The sequence below is a fragment of the Prinia subflava genome, chromosome 9, assembly GCF_021018805.1.
Source record: "Prinia subflava isolate CZ2003 ecotype Zambia chromosome 9, Cam_Psub_1.2, whole genome shotgun sequence".
NCBI classification, from domain to species: Eukaryota; Metazoa; Chordata; class Aves; order Passeriformes; family Cisticolidae; genus Prinia; species Prinia subflava.
The window spans coordinates 1,119,575-1,135,000 of record NC_086255.1 but is presented as its reverse complement, the minus strand read 5'-3'; the positions used below and the strand labels follow the sequence as shown (position 1 = coordinate 1,135,000).

Here is a 15,426-nt window from a genome sequence, read left to right as displayed (position 1 = left end):
GAAGTGCCTGAACGCCCTGAGGAATCCCAGGAGCGCGCACAGCAATATGGTTATTACCGGATGATATTTGGGAAGAAAGTGCTAATGGGCAATCTGGTGTTTATTTTGAAACTGCTAACAATGATTTTTCTCTGGTAAAAGGCAGTGTCTGGGCGCACGGCTGAGTGGGCTTTGAGCATGGGCTCTAACAGATGGTGCGGAGCTCGAGGTGCGGGATCGGCCCTCCGCCCGCCGGGCTGGGGGAGCGCGGGGCTCCGCGCAGCTTCCCTGCCTCTGCTCCTGCTTCCCTGCCTGCTTCCCTGCCTGCTTCCCTGCCTCTCCTCCTGCTTCCCTGCCTCTTTCCCTGCCTCCCTGCTTCTCCTCCTGCTTTCCTGCCTGCTTCTCCTCCTGCTTCCCTGCTTCTCCTCCTGCTTCCCTGCCTGCTTCTCCTCCTGCTTCCCTGCCTCTCCTCCTGCTTCCCTGCCTCTTTCCCTGCCTCCCTGCCTCGCTGCCTGCCCGGCCCGCGTTGTTAATGAGGGTGCGGGTCCGGGCCGACCCCCGCCGCGCCCCCCGGGGCTGCCGCGCTCCGCGGCCCCGCGCAGCTCCCGCGCAGCCCCGCGCAGGGCCCGGGGGGTGCCCAGCTCCAGGCATTGTTTTGCAAACAGAGGGGGTCATAGATGACAGCGCAGACATAACAAGGCGGCTGTGGCCGCGAGTGTTTGTTGTCGCAGCGTGCCATATAACTTCTGGTGATTGTTACTTTTCCTCTGATGAAACCACGTATTTATAAGTGATTTATTTTTTATTTTGTAGCACAAACAGAAATCCATAAACTGTCGGTTCAGCGCCATTGACTCTTTGATCAGTTACTGGGCTATTTTTTTTTCCTCTCCCGTCAGCGAGGAGAGATTAAAAGCCTTTATTTTCAGCCCTTTTTCTGCTGCAAAGGTACGAGCCGAAATGGACAATAAAAGTGCACTTGAAATGCATCCTCTGTGCTCCTTTATTCGGCGCTAACGAAACTTATAGCTGCCTATGTCAGCCTCTTAATTACAGCACTACAGCGATTTCCGAAAACATTTAGCCGCTGTATACAAAGGAAATAAACCCACATTGTCAACTCGAGAGCGCTCCGGAGTTTAAAAGGCTGCTCTGTAACCCAGCGAAATAATTATTGAAGGGTACGACGCCTCCGTCTTTGTCAGAGTAATTGTACTCGGCCTGTCAGCTCTGCTTTTCTCCGGGAGGAAATCCCACTATTTTCCTCCCGGAGGCTTTTGCATCCCAGCCGGCTTTAGGCAGCACAAGTAGAAAGTTTCTGCGGGGCGGCAGCGCGGCCGTGCGCGCAGCTTGCGCGGGGCCCACCCCGGCCCGGGGGACTCTGCTGCCGCTGCCTCCGGGGCTGCTAAGTTCCCAAAAATAATGGATGTGGCAGGCTGGCCTCGGCCGGCAGCGCAGAACAGGCAGCGGTTACAGCCCGGCAGAGCGGGGGAATGGTTTTAATTTCCATCGCTGGGATCTGATTTCCAGAACACTGGAAATTATTCCCCATTTTCGCCTTCCTCCCTATTCCCCCAAAAGATTTTTAATAAATAGCAATTAAAAAAAAAAAAAAAAAAAAAAAAAAAAAAAAAAAAGTCATGAAATGTTTCTCCGGAAAAAAAAAAATTGAAAAAAGAAATAAAGTTGATTAAATCCCAAGCTCCGTGTCTGTAATTGCTGTGGTGCGACGCTGATAACATGTAGTTATCATCGGAAAAGTTGACCAAGACAGGTTAAATAATTTAATAAGGAACTGCTTGTAATTATGCTATTTACAAGGTATGACAGAGGTTTGAGGAAGAAACAGAAGCTGCTCTCAGGGAAATGGACGGGTTTGGGTGACCCCTGGAGCATGGAGTTTGAATTATGGAGATGGGGGGCTGAGAGGTGAATATGGACTAGAGGAGAACAAGATGACTTTTCACCTCAGCACATTTAACTTTTAAATCCAAATAAACGTCTCGCGTTACTGGATGGCCGCGTTATAAAAGAAAAAGGACTAATCCCGGCCAATTTCGGAGTGTGGGGAAGGGGCTGCCCTTTCCTCACCGAGCAAAAATATAGCAAAAAAAGAAGGAAAAAAAAAAAGTTACAGAGGGGGGAATGCGCGTTTAAAAATAAATCTGGGTAACTCGGTGGGATTTTTTTCCCCTTTCCTTTCTCCCTCGCTAAATTAATTATATCAAACATCTGTTCCCATGACGTTGTCCTCGATGCCACACACCCCACTGAATGAGCTCAGCGCTGCCTCGAAGAGCAGCACCACACCTTCCTCGCTTTCCCAAATATCCCCCGGTACCCGGGATCGCCGTCAGCGCTACCTGATCTACCCGCTCAGGTAAATTAAAAGTAGGCGCGCCCCGGCGCTTTGCTCGCCCCCCACCTCCCCAGGCAAGGGCAGAACACCAAGTTAGGAAGCGGCGCGGAGAGAGAAGCGGAAACTTTCTCACCTGTTTGGTCATGGAGTCTATTAGCCGAACGTACAGGTCCTGCTCTGTCCTGACTCCTGCGGAGGGAAAGCACACACAGATTCCCATCAGGGTTCCGGGAGAGAACCCCCAGTCCCACAAGGAGAGGATGAGGTCAGGCAATTACCGCAGCGGGCAGGGATCGGCCCGAGCCGGCTCCGGGGGAAAATGCAAAATTAAAAAAAAAAAAAAACAAAGAAAAAATGATAAAAACCAGCCAGGAGCCAGCCGGTGGCGGAGCTGTGCTGAGCCCGGCGCTCGGGGGGCCCTGGCCGAGGCAGCCCCCCCGGCCGGGCTCGCTGCAGCCCCGGGGAACGCGCGGGAGCGCGGGCGCGGAGCGGCCCCGCGGGCTTTCCGCGCCCCGGGAAGCGGCTCCGCCGGGCCGGGCCCCGCTCTGCCCGCTCACCCCATCCCAATAATTGCCATCAATTCCCCAAACTGAAAAAAAAGTCCCTTAAAAGTGCTGCTGTGCCCGAGCAGCCATCGATCCCCTTTTTTACTTTCCACTTCAAGCCTAACCGGTTAATCATGTGAAGTACCATTGACTTATCGATCCTTTATGTTTTGTTTTCCTTATATGCCAAGGAAAGAGCCGTGTTTACACGCGTGTAATTTTAATCTCGAAATCTTTATATCCTTTATCCCCCTGCTCCCCCCCAAAAAAGGCCTCGGAAGGAAAATCAGACTTTTCTGCGGACGCTCAAAAATGAGAGAACAACAACTTACCATTGCTATACAATAACTGAAGTTTATAATGAATCCCATTGTTAGTTTTTTCATTGTTTGGCTCCTGCAAGTAACGATAAATAATTACATTTAGCATGAAAAATATCGCCCTCCTCCTGCTGCCCATTTTTCTGCTCCCTGAAGCGGCTCGGCATTAACAGTTTGCAGAAATTCAGCCCACGGTCACTTTTTTTTTTTTTTTTTTTTTTCCTCTTTCTGGTGTGGAGCGCTGATGATGTCATTAGCTCGGTGCAAATATGTCATGTTTTGCCGTTTTCCCGGCGTTTAAAATAAGTCGGGCGCTAAGTTTCTAACCCCGGGGTGTATTCGGAGCGGCCGTGAGACCGGGGGGAGCCGCACGTGGCCGGAGCGCCGGGAGAGCTGCCGTGCCGGGAATGAGCTGTGCTCCACTCCATTACGCTTAAAAAATTAAAAAAAAAAAAATAGGATAACTGGCAGACTTACTTTCTCTTTCTCCACAAAGTCCACAAAAGCTGTTCTCTCAATCTCCACCGGCTGTCCCTGCCTGTCGTACAGAGCTAAGACGAAGTGGAAAAAATTGGATTTTCTGAGATTGGAAGGCGGCTGTTTCTCGAAATGTGCCCGAGCCAGCCCCACGCCGCTGCGGGAGAAAACAAGACAAGGCGTGGGTGAGAGCGGCGGGAAGGGGCGCGCAGGCTCCGCGGCCGCGGGGGGATGCGGGGGGATGCGGGAGCGCGGAGCGGCGCGGAGCGGGGAGGCTGTAACTGATACGGGGCGGGCGGGGGGGGGAGTTAAGGGGGGGGATTTACGGCCGGGATGAGAAATACAGGAGGAGAAAACCGCCGGGAGAGGATTTGGCAGACGTACCTTTGGGCGGCCGTGTTAGCATCCACTACCCCAGCAGTATGCATCCATGAGCGGACCGGGTTCATCCCACTGCCCAGCGGTTCTTCTTTCATGGTCGTCCCACCTCTTGGTATATTTTCCTGAATCCCAAACATTAAAACAAATTTGGGCAAAACCAGCTCCTAACCAAAAGGGGTTAAAATTGAGGGAAATGTCAGATACGGGGTGGGTTGGTTGTTGCTTGATTTTCTCTCTCTCTCTCTCTCTCCTTGGCGACTGGAATATAAGAGATGACTTTACTCCCTGTGATCAGTAGGAGAAAAGCCCAGTTCAAGTCTTGCTTCCTTCTTCAATCTGTCCTGTATTGGCACGACATAAACAATTTACTGAGTACTTCTGTGCGGCGAGTTGGATGGCGTTCCAGTTTGGTGGTTAAAAAAAAAAAAAAAAAAAAAGAAAAAAAAAAAAAAAAAAAAAAAGAAGGAAAAAGTATAACTGCAGCCGGCGACACTGCGAGTGGCTTTTTTTTTTTAGAGGGGGAGGGGGGAAAAAAGAATAAATATTTTTGTTGTTGTTGTTTGCAGACGCGCTCAACGTGGTGTCATCCTAGTAAAAACCGGCTCGGCAAAAAAAAAAAAGCTTCAGGACACTGCTGAATCGACCACTTTCTGGCAAGGCTCTCCTGCTCCAAAAGACAAATAAACGGGGGGGAAAAAAAAAAAAAAATCCTGATTACCGCGGAGGTGTTGCCGGGCACACGGGAGAACGGGGCGCGGGCCCGTGGCGGCTCGCGGAATGGACGGCGGCGCGCAGAGCCCGGCCCTCCCTCCCCGAGGAGCGCGCCCTTCCCCGGAGCCGGCCCCGCCGCCGCGGGAGACGCCGCGTCACCCGTGACGTAACGAGGGGGCGTGGCCATGCCCATATATGGAGCGCGGGGTCCGGCGGCGCGCGCGCCCGGCCGCGGCCCCCCCCCCCCGCGGCGACAGCGACAGCGACAGCGACAGCGACAGCGACACGGCCCCGCCGAGGGGGGCGCGGGGTGACCCGCCCGGAGGGGTCGCGGCGGGGCTCGGCGCCGGACAAAGGGTGCGATGCGGGGTGCGCCCTGCGCGCCCGGCGCGCTGTAAATCCGCAGATACCTGTGTTCGAGACTTGTGTGCACACGCAAAGCCAGCCCCGGCGCCAGGTCCGCCTTGTCCAGCTATGCCCGCGCATCTCCATAGAGATATTTGTTTATGGCTCTTTTTAGATATTGATAGACATTTTATATATTGATATATCTTTATCTACTAATATTTCTATATTTCTATATATTATTATATATAGATTTTCTTATCTAAAGTGATATTCTTATCTACATTGATATTCTTATCTTATTGAAATTCTTATATATATAGATAGGTATTTTATACACATTGATATTTTTTCTCTATTTCCATGCTATATCCATATATCTTCCCCTCAAGTGATGAGCCTTTTCCGGCCAGCGTGGGCTACGACTTCCTTGTACTATTTTTTAAAATCTCTTTTTAATTTTTTTTTTGTATTTATTTTTGGTGAATTTCCCACGTCCCCGCTTTAGTATTTCCCGAACTCGGGGAAAATCGGCGTTCGTATCTGAATGAATCGGTGAAAATCGAAAGTCCGATTTGTGTTATCAGGATCCCCTTTCTCCAAGGGGTGAGGGAAAAGAGGGGAGAGGAAAAAAAAAAAAAAAAAAAAAAAAAAGGATGTGTTAGAAAGCAATCTATTTTGCTGGTGTTGGGGGTTAATGACTATTGCCAAAGATAAGTGAATTATCAAAGCTGTTGCTCTACCCGATCTCAAAATCCATTACATTGCTGGCCGTCTAATTAAATACGTAAGTATAATAAAATCATATTTTATGACTATTTGAGGGTAATGAGATTAGTCTTTAGAAGCGATCGCCACATATTAAAGATGCCACTGTCTATAGAATGTTAATAACCTTAAATCAAAGTGTATGGAAACTATTCATGAGAAATTAAAAGAAAATTCCTGTATTCATAATCAGCCCGGCGCTTTTGAGGTACAGTAGAGCAGATTACAAACCCAAACACTTTTATCGCGCGGAGAGAGATACCAAAGTTCCCAAACAATGCCATGCTCGCGGTGGCATTTGGTGGCACCGACACGTTTGGGGACCTGGAGTGGGCTCCGGGGGCTGCGGGTCCCCCCAGCCCGCAAAATCCTCTCTCCTAAAAATAAGGTTAAAAACGCCCAACGCCGCTATTATTGCAAGATATTTCCTCAAATGAGCAACGCCGAACTTGGTGCTTCCCTTCCGCTAACGAAAGCTTAAAATCATTTACAGTATCTTTAATTCAGATTACACGCGCCAAGGCGATTTAAATCTGATTACCAAATTAGAAGGTTTTAAAACAAATCCTTTTAAATCTGATACTGTTGACTAAGGAGGGGAGGAAAAAAAAAAGAAAGTTCCATAAGCCCATCACATAAGGTAACGATCCTGCCCCAGAAAGAAAGGGAGTTTTAAACCTTTTTGACAACAAATGCAGCTGCCCCACTATTTTGGACGATATTAAGCGAAAATGAATGCAAATCTGTGTTCAGAAGCCATCTGGCCAGGAATGGGGGAATCAGCTGCTCCTCACAACAGGCTCTGAGCCTGAATCTATTTCAGCTCATTTTCTAGATCATCTGGTCCTGCACCCAAAGCGTGGAAAATACGGTCTTTATCATTCACCAACTTTATCTTTTTTTTTTTTTTTTTTTTTTTTTTTTTTTTTTTTTTTTTTTGTCACTCTGGCTGGAGCTGCCGGGAGCCCGCCCGGGCTGCTGCTGCTGCTGCCGCCCCGCACCGCTCGCAGGCCCGCAGCCCGCGGGGCGCCCGCCCCGGCCGCCTCTCCTCTCCTCTCCTCGCCGCTCCGCCGGCCCGGCACGGAGGGAGGGCAGCGGCGGCCGGACCCCCCGGCCCCGGGCCCGCTCCGGGCCGCGGGAGCGCTGCCCCGGCCTCGGCGCACCTTGCGCGGCCGGGCGGGCAGGGGGTGTGCGCGGCTGCGGGGGGCGGCCCGAGCCCTCCCGGCTCCGCGGCCCTCCTCCTCCTCCTCCTTTTCCACCTCCTCCTCCTCCTCCTCCTCCTCCTCCGGCGCCAAGTCTCCCTTTTGTGTGAATTTACGGGGTGAGGCTTCAGTGATCCCCCCGCAAATTTGCATTTAAATAGCGACATCAAGCGATGCGCGTGCCACACACCAGCGGGCTCCCAGATGTCACGGCGGAGGCGCTCAGATGGCCGCAGCCCAGCTGTCCCCGGCCGGGCCGCCCCGCTCCGCGCCCCCGCCCGCCCCCGCCGCCCCGGAGCGCGGCCCGCTGCCCCGCGCTGTGCGGGGCTCACAACCGGGACCCTCCTTCCCGCCGCCCTGAGAGTGTTCCTCGAAACTTTATTGTTTTATTTTTTACCCCTCGGGACAATCCCCTCGGGACTATTATCTCCATCATTTCACTTTTTTTCCTCTTTTTTTTTTTTTTTTTTTTTTCTTTTTTTTTTTTTTTTTTTCCTATTATTACTTCTTATTTATTTCTCATTTCACGGTTTAAGTCACCCAAGTTGGAGAGCGTGATTTTGGTAATTTCGCTCTTTCCTGGGCCGTGGGCCGGCCCCGGGCTGCCCAGCTCCGCGCTCCCCAGCGCACAAACTTTCCCAGCGGGAAGTTGCGCTGGGAGCGGGAGCGGCGGCCCCGGCACCGCTCTCGGGGGGCTCGGCCGGCTCCCCGCAGCTCGCCACGGTCCGTATTTCAATTTTACTGCTGGAAGGCGCCTTCATTACCAACACGCTGGGTTACACCGGGCTTAATTTATGCCCGGTGTAACCGAAGCAAATCTCTCCAAACTCCCGTGCTGCAGGAGGGAGAAATCGGTGTTTTCGGGTAAATTGGTGTTTCCCTGTGTTTGCAGGTCCGCGGCCCCGCGGCCGCTGCTTCAGGGCGTTCATTCCCGGGCAGGCGCTGCCTAACGCGGGGGCGCAGCTCCGCGGGGCCAGCTCGGCCCCTGCGCGGGGACTGCGCATCCCGGGCCCGGGGCAGAGGCCAAGGGCGGCCCAGCAGCGGAGGGGAGCGGAGCGGGGCTGGGCCGGGCGCTGCCGCCGCTGCTTTGGGGCGCTCGGCCCCGCCGCCAGCCCGGTCCCGCCGGGGCAGGGTTTGCGGGCAGGGCCGGGACCCCCGCGCCGCCCGGCCGCTCGCCTTTCGGGGGGCTTCGCCCGCTCCGGGCCCGTTTCAGAGCCTGGACTCGCATTCCTCAGCATCCCGGGCCGCTGCAGGCGCTCGGGGCCGGCGCTGCGCTCCAGCCGCTCACGGGGCTGCCCGGGCTGAGCGGCTCCGCACCCGCGCAGGCAGCGCGGGGCAGGCACCGGCTCCGCGGCTCGCTGCAGGGCGCGGGGACGTTGTCGCTGTCCCTGTCCCTGGCCGTGCCTGTTGGCCCCGGTCCCCTCGGCCGGCCGCGCACCTCCCGCGCCCCTGCGCGGCTCAGGGCCAGGCTGCGCGGCGGCGTGCGGGGTCGGGCTCGGGGTCGCGGAACTCCCCGTGCGTGCGGGGCTCTTCCACACGAACTGGCTCTCGGCCCTGCGCTCCCCTCGGCGCACTCCCGCGGCCCTGCGCCCCGATATTGTTACATCAAAATTGGTTATTTTTAAAAAATAAGAGGAAAAAATAAAAGGAAAAAAAAGGCTGAAAACTTCCGCCGTGCCCGAGCGCCAGCCCTGGGAGCCTTGCGCCCGACGGGGGCTTTTCCTCGGATAAAACTCCCGGCGGGCGCTGCTCTCCGGTCCCCGCGGGATGCGGGGCCGCGGCCCGGGGGTGCTGCGGGGCCGCCGTGTCCGTGTCCCCCGGGAAGCGCCGGGGCGGCCGCGCAGGCGGAGGAGCAGCCGCCCCCGCGGAAGAGCGCGGGCGCGCAGCCGGGGCCGCGGGGAGCTGGCGGCCGGACAGGTCCCATCGTGCGGCGGGAACAATATAAACTGACTCCAACTGAACAAACAAGGATCGATCAGATAATTTCAGATATTATAATTGGCTTTAATTAAACACACTTCGTTCTAATTAACTCTGAAATTTTAGCATGCTTTGGGACGTTGGTGTCTGATTTGATATTGTCAGTCCAGATGTCCTAATAAAATTCAATCCTCCACTCAAGACTTCAATATTCACTAAGAACAAAATGCAAATTAAATGTAAAACCTAAAGTATCGCCAAAGGTATAATCAAGAAAGGTGTCTCAAAACTTCTCACTTTTTATTACGCAGTAGTTAGAAAATGCAGATTACATCCTAACAAGACCTCGACTGAATAATAGAAACCTTAACTCTTTCGTGCTCAGGGCTCGCTCTGCCCTGCGGGGATCCGGGAACATCCTCCGCCGGCGCACGGGGAACGCCCGCGGTGCGGGGCTCCGGCGCGGACCGGCCGCGGGACCCGGCGCAGCCCCGCGGTTCGGACTGCGCGCCCGCCGCACCGGCGGAGCGAAACTTGCCGCTGTCACCAGCACTTGTGTCCCCGAGGCGAGCGGCGGCGGAGCCCCGGGCCGGCCGGGCAGGCACGGCCCGCTCCGCACGGCGGGGCCGCGGGAGAGCCCCGGGCGCTCCGGCCCCGCGCTCCGGGCACCACCGCGGGCGGGACGGGCTCGCCCCGAGGGGGAGCACACCGGGGGAAGGGCCCCGTGCCCTCGCCCCCCGAGCTGCCTCGCGTTCTCCCCGCGAGCCACAGCGCTCCTGTCAATAATCGCAGCCCCCGGAGCGGGGCGGCGCCGCGGGGAGCTGCGGGAGCCCTCCCAGTGCCTCCCCCGGCCGCTGGCCCCGGCGCGGGTCCCGGGGTGCCGCACCGGGGGACCCCCGAGCTGGGCTCGGCGCCAGCCCTCCGCCTCGCCGCGCTCGCAGAGCTCCAAAAGCCGGGCTATTCCCACATTAAACATTTGTATGTTTTCCATGCTAATGGAGTCACTTAAAGCTGTTGCTAATTTAACTTTTTAAAAAGGCCACAGCGTGGTGATTTGCATTTTCTTTAGGATATTGAAATGAAGGGAAAACTGCTGGGCGGTGAGGCTGCCCCGAGCGTAGCTGGGGGCCATGCCGGAATGAAAACAGGGGAAGAAAAGAAGAAAGAAGGAAACCGCCGCTTCTTCCCGACTGTTAATAAGCAATTTGTCCCGCCGCGATTTACATTGCAAAGACAAACGTGTCGGGGCGCCCGGCCCGGCCGGGGCCCCCCGGGCCGCTGCCCCTCTCCGCGCTGCCCCGACATCACCCCCGCAAGCCGCGCTCCCGCATCGCTCCGGGCGCGCAAGCCCCGCGCCCGCGGGCGGCCGGCGGGAGGCTGGGGCGCTCCCCGCGCCCCCCGGGCTTGAATTTCCACTGGATTTCCGAACGCCCCGCTCTGGGTAAACAACAAGTGCTGGGATGGCCGCTCGCCTCGGCAGAGCCCCTCTCGCCGCCGCCAAGGCTCTGTAGCGTGGGGACCGTGTGCCATCTACAGGACACTGCGCGGGCGGCCGCGCTCCGCGCCCCGGCCCCGCCGCCTCCCGCTCCCCCCGCCACAGCCGCCACCGACCATTGATTATTTGTTATTTCAACTTTTTAATTTTTTTTTTTAAACCTCGTATCCAAACTTTGCGGTGATAAAGATTGCGGCGCTGCCCGCGATTACTTAATTTAATTAATTTTTTTTTTAGATTAAAAGATGTGAAATGTAAAGATAATGCGATTTGATTTGTTAGTCTAACTCCGCGATTTGAGAGTTGATGTCCCCAAAGACCGGGCGAGCTTTTTCCCTTTATTTATTTTTATTAAAACATCAATCTACTCTGGAGCTGGGTGAACTCAGTTTCACCTAGAGAACATAAAATTCTCCATACCAAGGAAATAAGCACCTTTCATAAATCAACAGTATTCCTGACAGATCGATCAATTTTTGGTTGTTAATCCGAAAGGAGGAGTTTTAATTGCTTTCTGCCTTTTAGCCCGGCCACCTCTGTGCGGCGGCTCCGGCGGCGCTCCGCTCTCCCCTTCTGCACTCGAGATGGGGCAAAAACGCCCCGGAGACCCTTCCGCGCCCCGAGCCCCCGCGCAGGGCCGCGCAGCATCCCCGCCGCGCTACCTGCGCGCCAGCGGCCGGGACGGACGCGGCCGGGCAGGGGCGCGCAGGCTGCGCGCAGAACCGCGGGCGGCGGCTCCGCGCACGGCCCGGCCCGGCCCAGGTAAGCGGGCGCTCCTTCTGCGCGCCCCCGCGCCCCTCCCGCAGCCCCGCGGCCGCTTACCTTGCGCGGGCGGCGCCGGGGCCGCGGAGGGCAGCGCGCAGGGCGGCGGGGACGCGGCGCGGAGTGCGGAGCTGCCCGCGCTTTAATAGAGCGCGCACCCAGCGCGGCGCGGCGCGCAGCAGTGCGCAAGCGCCCCCCCGCGCTCTCCGCTGCGCGGGCGGGGGCGGGCGGGGGGCGCGGGGCGCCCGCGGGGCGGAATCGGCGGCGCGGCCCCGGGGGGAGCTCGGGGGGGGCGAGCCCCCGACCCCGGCCCGGCCGCCCCGGGCCCCCCGCGCCCCGTCCCGGGACCCCGCGCATTCCCGTCCCGCATCCGCGGCCCGCGCAGCCACCGCCCGGCCCCGTGCCCGGCAAGCGGAGCGCTCAGGAACGCAACAGTTCGTCCCGCGGGCGCGGCCCGGGGATGTCCCGCCCGGAACTCACCGCTCCGCGGGGCTCCAGCTGCCGTCCGGGCGCCGCTCACATCCTCCCAACTCTGTTAATTCCTGTGCGCCGCCCGAGCCGGTGCCCAGCGCGCTCCTCCTGGACCATTCCGGGCGGCACCGGCGGCACCGCGCTCCAGAACTTCCCGCTGCTCTGCACTTCGATTTGGAGCGCCGGCGATGCGCTAAGAACGCGACTGGCTGCCAGAGGTTTTATTTTGTTTATTTCTGCTCTTCCTTCCCCTCCCTCTCCCAGTTTAGCCCAGGAACTCCCGCAGCATTGGTTAATCCTCGAGGAGGGAATAACTGCTGAGATCTTTAGCGAGCTCTCCGCTGCCACGGATACTTCCTAGGGCTCCAGCAGCTCTGTGAGGGATGTGCAGCCACAAGATGTGAAGGTATTTAGAAAAAAAAAAAAAAAAGTAGCGGTTTCCAAGTCAAGCAGATTCCTGCAGGGAAGTGAAGCCCGGGTTTAGGGCTGGAGCTACATTCATAAAAAATAAACCTATCAGTGTTGGCCTGGGTGGTAAATTCAGGGAACATTCACCCGCAGGTTGGTTCTGACGGCAGCTGCTCTCTGGTTTGGGTTTAATTTGTACAGTGAAGGGGGTTAGCAGTGGGAGAGGCTGCGGGCAGCGGGGCAGGAGCCTGGCTGTGTCTGGGGGATGTCAGAGCCGTGTGTGGGGTGGGCACGGGCACAGTGACCACGGGCAAGGCTGCCCCGGGCACAGGTGACCCCCACGGAGCCGCCTCTGCTCGGGGCAACCTCGCGGGGGGATTTCTGCTGGGTTCACCCACGGACAAGCTCTGCTGCCGCCTAAGCCCCGGGGAAACAGCAGCCCAGATGTGCTGCAGGTGGGGAAAGTCGGGGTTAGCCCTGGAAAAGACAGCACAACTCTGGTCCCCCTGCCCCGTGTCCCGGGGCATCCTCGCCACAGGGATGGGGCAGCACGGGGCTGCCTCAGCTCAGGGCTTGGGGAAGGGTCCTGTGCCTGGTCTGGGGCTGGAACGGCGGCCCTGAGGTCGGGAAACCCAGCAGGAATCATCCAGGGAGTCTTAAAAGGTCCCGTGGGTAACTGAGGGACTGGGACTTCAGTTGTTTTACAGTACCCTGAGTGCATGGGTTGGGCCACTCAGTTCGTATAAATGCCTGGAAAATCGGGGGAAATGCGCAGATTTTAGAAAGTGCTCCTGGCCGGAAAGGCTGGAGAGTCTCTGTGGGTTCAGTGGAGTCAGCGAGATGAACTCAGGAGGCAGAGCCGGGGAGAGCCGGGTGCTCCAGGCCCGAGCCCGACGGGTCCCGCCCAGCCCAGGGACGCTCTGCGGGCAGGCAGCGGGAACTTGCTCTCATTTACAGCTGCTCCCTTCGGCACGGAGGCTGAGCTGGCTCCTTCTGAGACAAACCGGTGTCCACAAAATATTTATGAAGCAGATTTCTCCAGAGCCAGGCGATGTTCCCCAGGCTGCAGGGGATGCTGTCCCCAAAACCTTCCCCTTCCCCCTCGTTGCACCCCTCAGAAGAGCTGTAAGCCTTGGAAATTAATTGTGCCCCTCTCCTGTCACCAACCCACTTTTTAAACATTTCAGAACGTCCCATATTTTTCACGTGCTCCTCGGTAAGAAAGGTTGGCCCTGCCTCAGGTGTTTAAAGCACCGGCGCTGGGGGTCAAGCGCTGCCGTGGGAGGTGTCGGAGGGCAAGGAGACCTTGACCGGAGCTCTGCCCCTTCCTCAGGGACCTGTCCTTGTGCGGGGGCAGCAATCCCCGGCTCGGAGCCCGGCTCACAGCCCTGGTGTGAGTTCCAGAGAGGAGGTGGCAGCGGCCCGGCCAGGGCCCGCGGGGTCCGGGGGAAGCGGGGCCGCAGGGATGCCCCCTCCAGGGCTGCTGCCCACCGAGACAGGTGAGACGAGGGAGGAGGACGTGAGCACTCGGGAAAAATAAACAGCAGCCAGAAGAAGATCGAATTTAAATGTTGCTAGCGGAGAACTCCACCGGCGGACTCTGCTGGAAATTATCTGAGACACCGCGGCACAAAAATGCTTCCTTTTCGCGAGGCAAATGATCTAATCAAGATGTATGTGCATGACAATGCGCTCGCAGGGAGAGAAAGTCGGAGTTATCTGCTTCAATTACGGCACTTCCCGTGTCCCTGTCCTGGCAAAGGATGAGAATAATAAATATAAACCGTTTTTTTCCGAACCTGTAACCGAGTTGAGTAACTCAGCTCCCACTGAGCCGCACGTGAAGTATGGAAACAAGAAGTTACCAGGTAAAATATTATGAATATTCCTGAGGAATGAAATAGGAAATGAAATAGGAAATGAAATATTAAATATTATATGAAATGCTGGCTTGCAGCCAGCGGTGTCTTAATATCCAACAGGACACAGGGAAGTGCCCGTGAGGGAGAATTGATTGTGAGCTCTTGGCACGAGGACGGAAACTGGAGAAGGGTTCGGGGAAGTTTATACCCTTGAATCAATCTTGGAATCACAGCTTTGGCTTGGGAACGACCTTCAGGATCCTCCAGTTCCACCCACACGGCCAGGGAGGGGCAGCTCCTGCTGGATCCCACCTGTGCCCATCCAAACGAGGGCACTGCTGAAAATCCTCCCTTCCCCTGCTGCTGCTGGATCCCACCTGTGCCCATCCAAACGAGGGCACTGCTGAAAATCCTCCCTTCCCCTGCTGCTGCTGGATCCCACCTGTGCCCATCCAAACGAGGGCACCACTGAAAATCCTCCCTTCCCCTGCTGCTGCTCCCTGCTCCTCATCCCACACCTGGGGATCTCCCGGGGCTGGGGCACCCCAGGCTCGGACGCCCCTTCCCTTCCCGTGCTGGAAGGAGGAGCGGGGGAAAAGCCCCTGCTGGGCTCCTGGTCCTGGTCTGCAGGCAGACCCCAGAGCAGGAGCACCAGTGGATCCCAGAGCAGGAGCACCCAGTGGATCCCAGAGCAGAGGGGCACCAGTGGATCCCAGAGCAGAGGCACCAGTGGATCCCAGAGCAGAGAGGCACCAGTGGATCCCAGAGCAGAGGAACTCAGTGGATCCCAGAGCAGAGAGGCGCCAGTGGATCCCAGAGCAGGAGCACCAGTGGATCCCAGAGCAGGAGCACCCAGTGGATCCCAGAGCAGGAGCACCCAGTGGATCCCAGAGCAGAAGGCACCAGTGGATCCCAGAGCAGAGAGGCACCAGTGGATCCCAAAGGAGAGAGGAACTCAGTGGATCCCAGAGCAGAGGAACTCAGTGGATCCCAAATCAGAGAGGCACCAGTGGATCCCAGAGCAGAGGCACCAGTGGATCCCAAAGGAGAGAGGAACTCAGTGGATCCCAGAGCAGAAGCACCCAGTGGATCCCAGAGCAGGAGCACCCAGTGGATCCCACTATCCCAAAGGCTGCTTCCTTCTGCTTGGGTTCTGCGTCATTATCCACAAATGATGGCCAGGGCTGGAGTTCCTGTTTGAGCAGCTCCATGAAGAAATGAACTCTGGCTGAGCACAAATAGCACATAAAGCGGGAAAGGAGATAAAAACCCATGCAGGCCTGGGTTTCTTTTGAGGTGAAATGAGTGATCCCAGGTGTCAGCGCCTCAGAGACCTGCCCAGGTACGGTTTGAACTCACTAAATAATGGATTTTACTTTGTCTGTTTTCTTCTGGGTCGAATTATATCCACAATCAGTTTT

General features: G+C 56.8%; 1 protein-coding gene across 9 annotated transcripts in view; it reads right to left on the bottom strand.

Moving 5' to 3' along the window:
• The window catches only part of EBF3 (EBF transcription factor 3), a 132,787-nt gene extending 120,904 nt beyond the window's left edge, over positions 1–11,883 (bottom strand). For 3 of the 9 annotated variants that reach the window (XM_063405087.1, XM_063405089.1, XM_063405088.1), the window contains exons 1-4: positions 4,065–4,483; positions 3,681–3,837; positions 3,216–3,279; positions 2,472–2,527 (exon numbers count right to left, since the gene is read on the bottom strand). In XM_063405087.1, coding sequence (XP_063261157.1) covers positions 2,472–2,527; positions 3,216–3,279; positions 3,681–3,837; positions 4,065–4,198 — 411 coding nt within the window. In that variant the 5' untranslated portion in view covers positions 4,199–4,483. Of the gene's footprint in view, positions 1–2,471; positions 2,528–3,215; positions 3,280–3,680; positions 3,838–4,064; positions 4,726–11,744 lie in introns of those variants that run through there. The other 6 variants (XM_063405084.1, XM_063405086.1, XM_063405082.1 and 3 more) reach the window with 5 other exon arrangements.
• Between the last annotated feature and the right edge of the window lie 3,543 nt (positions 11,884–15,426).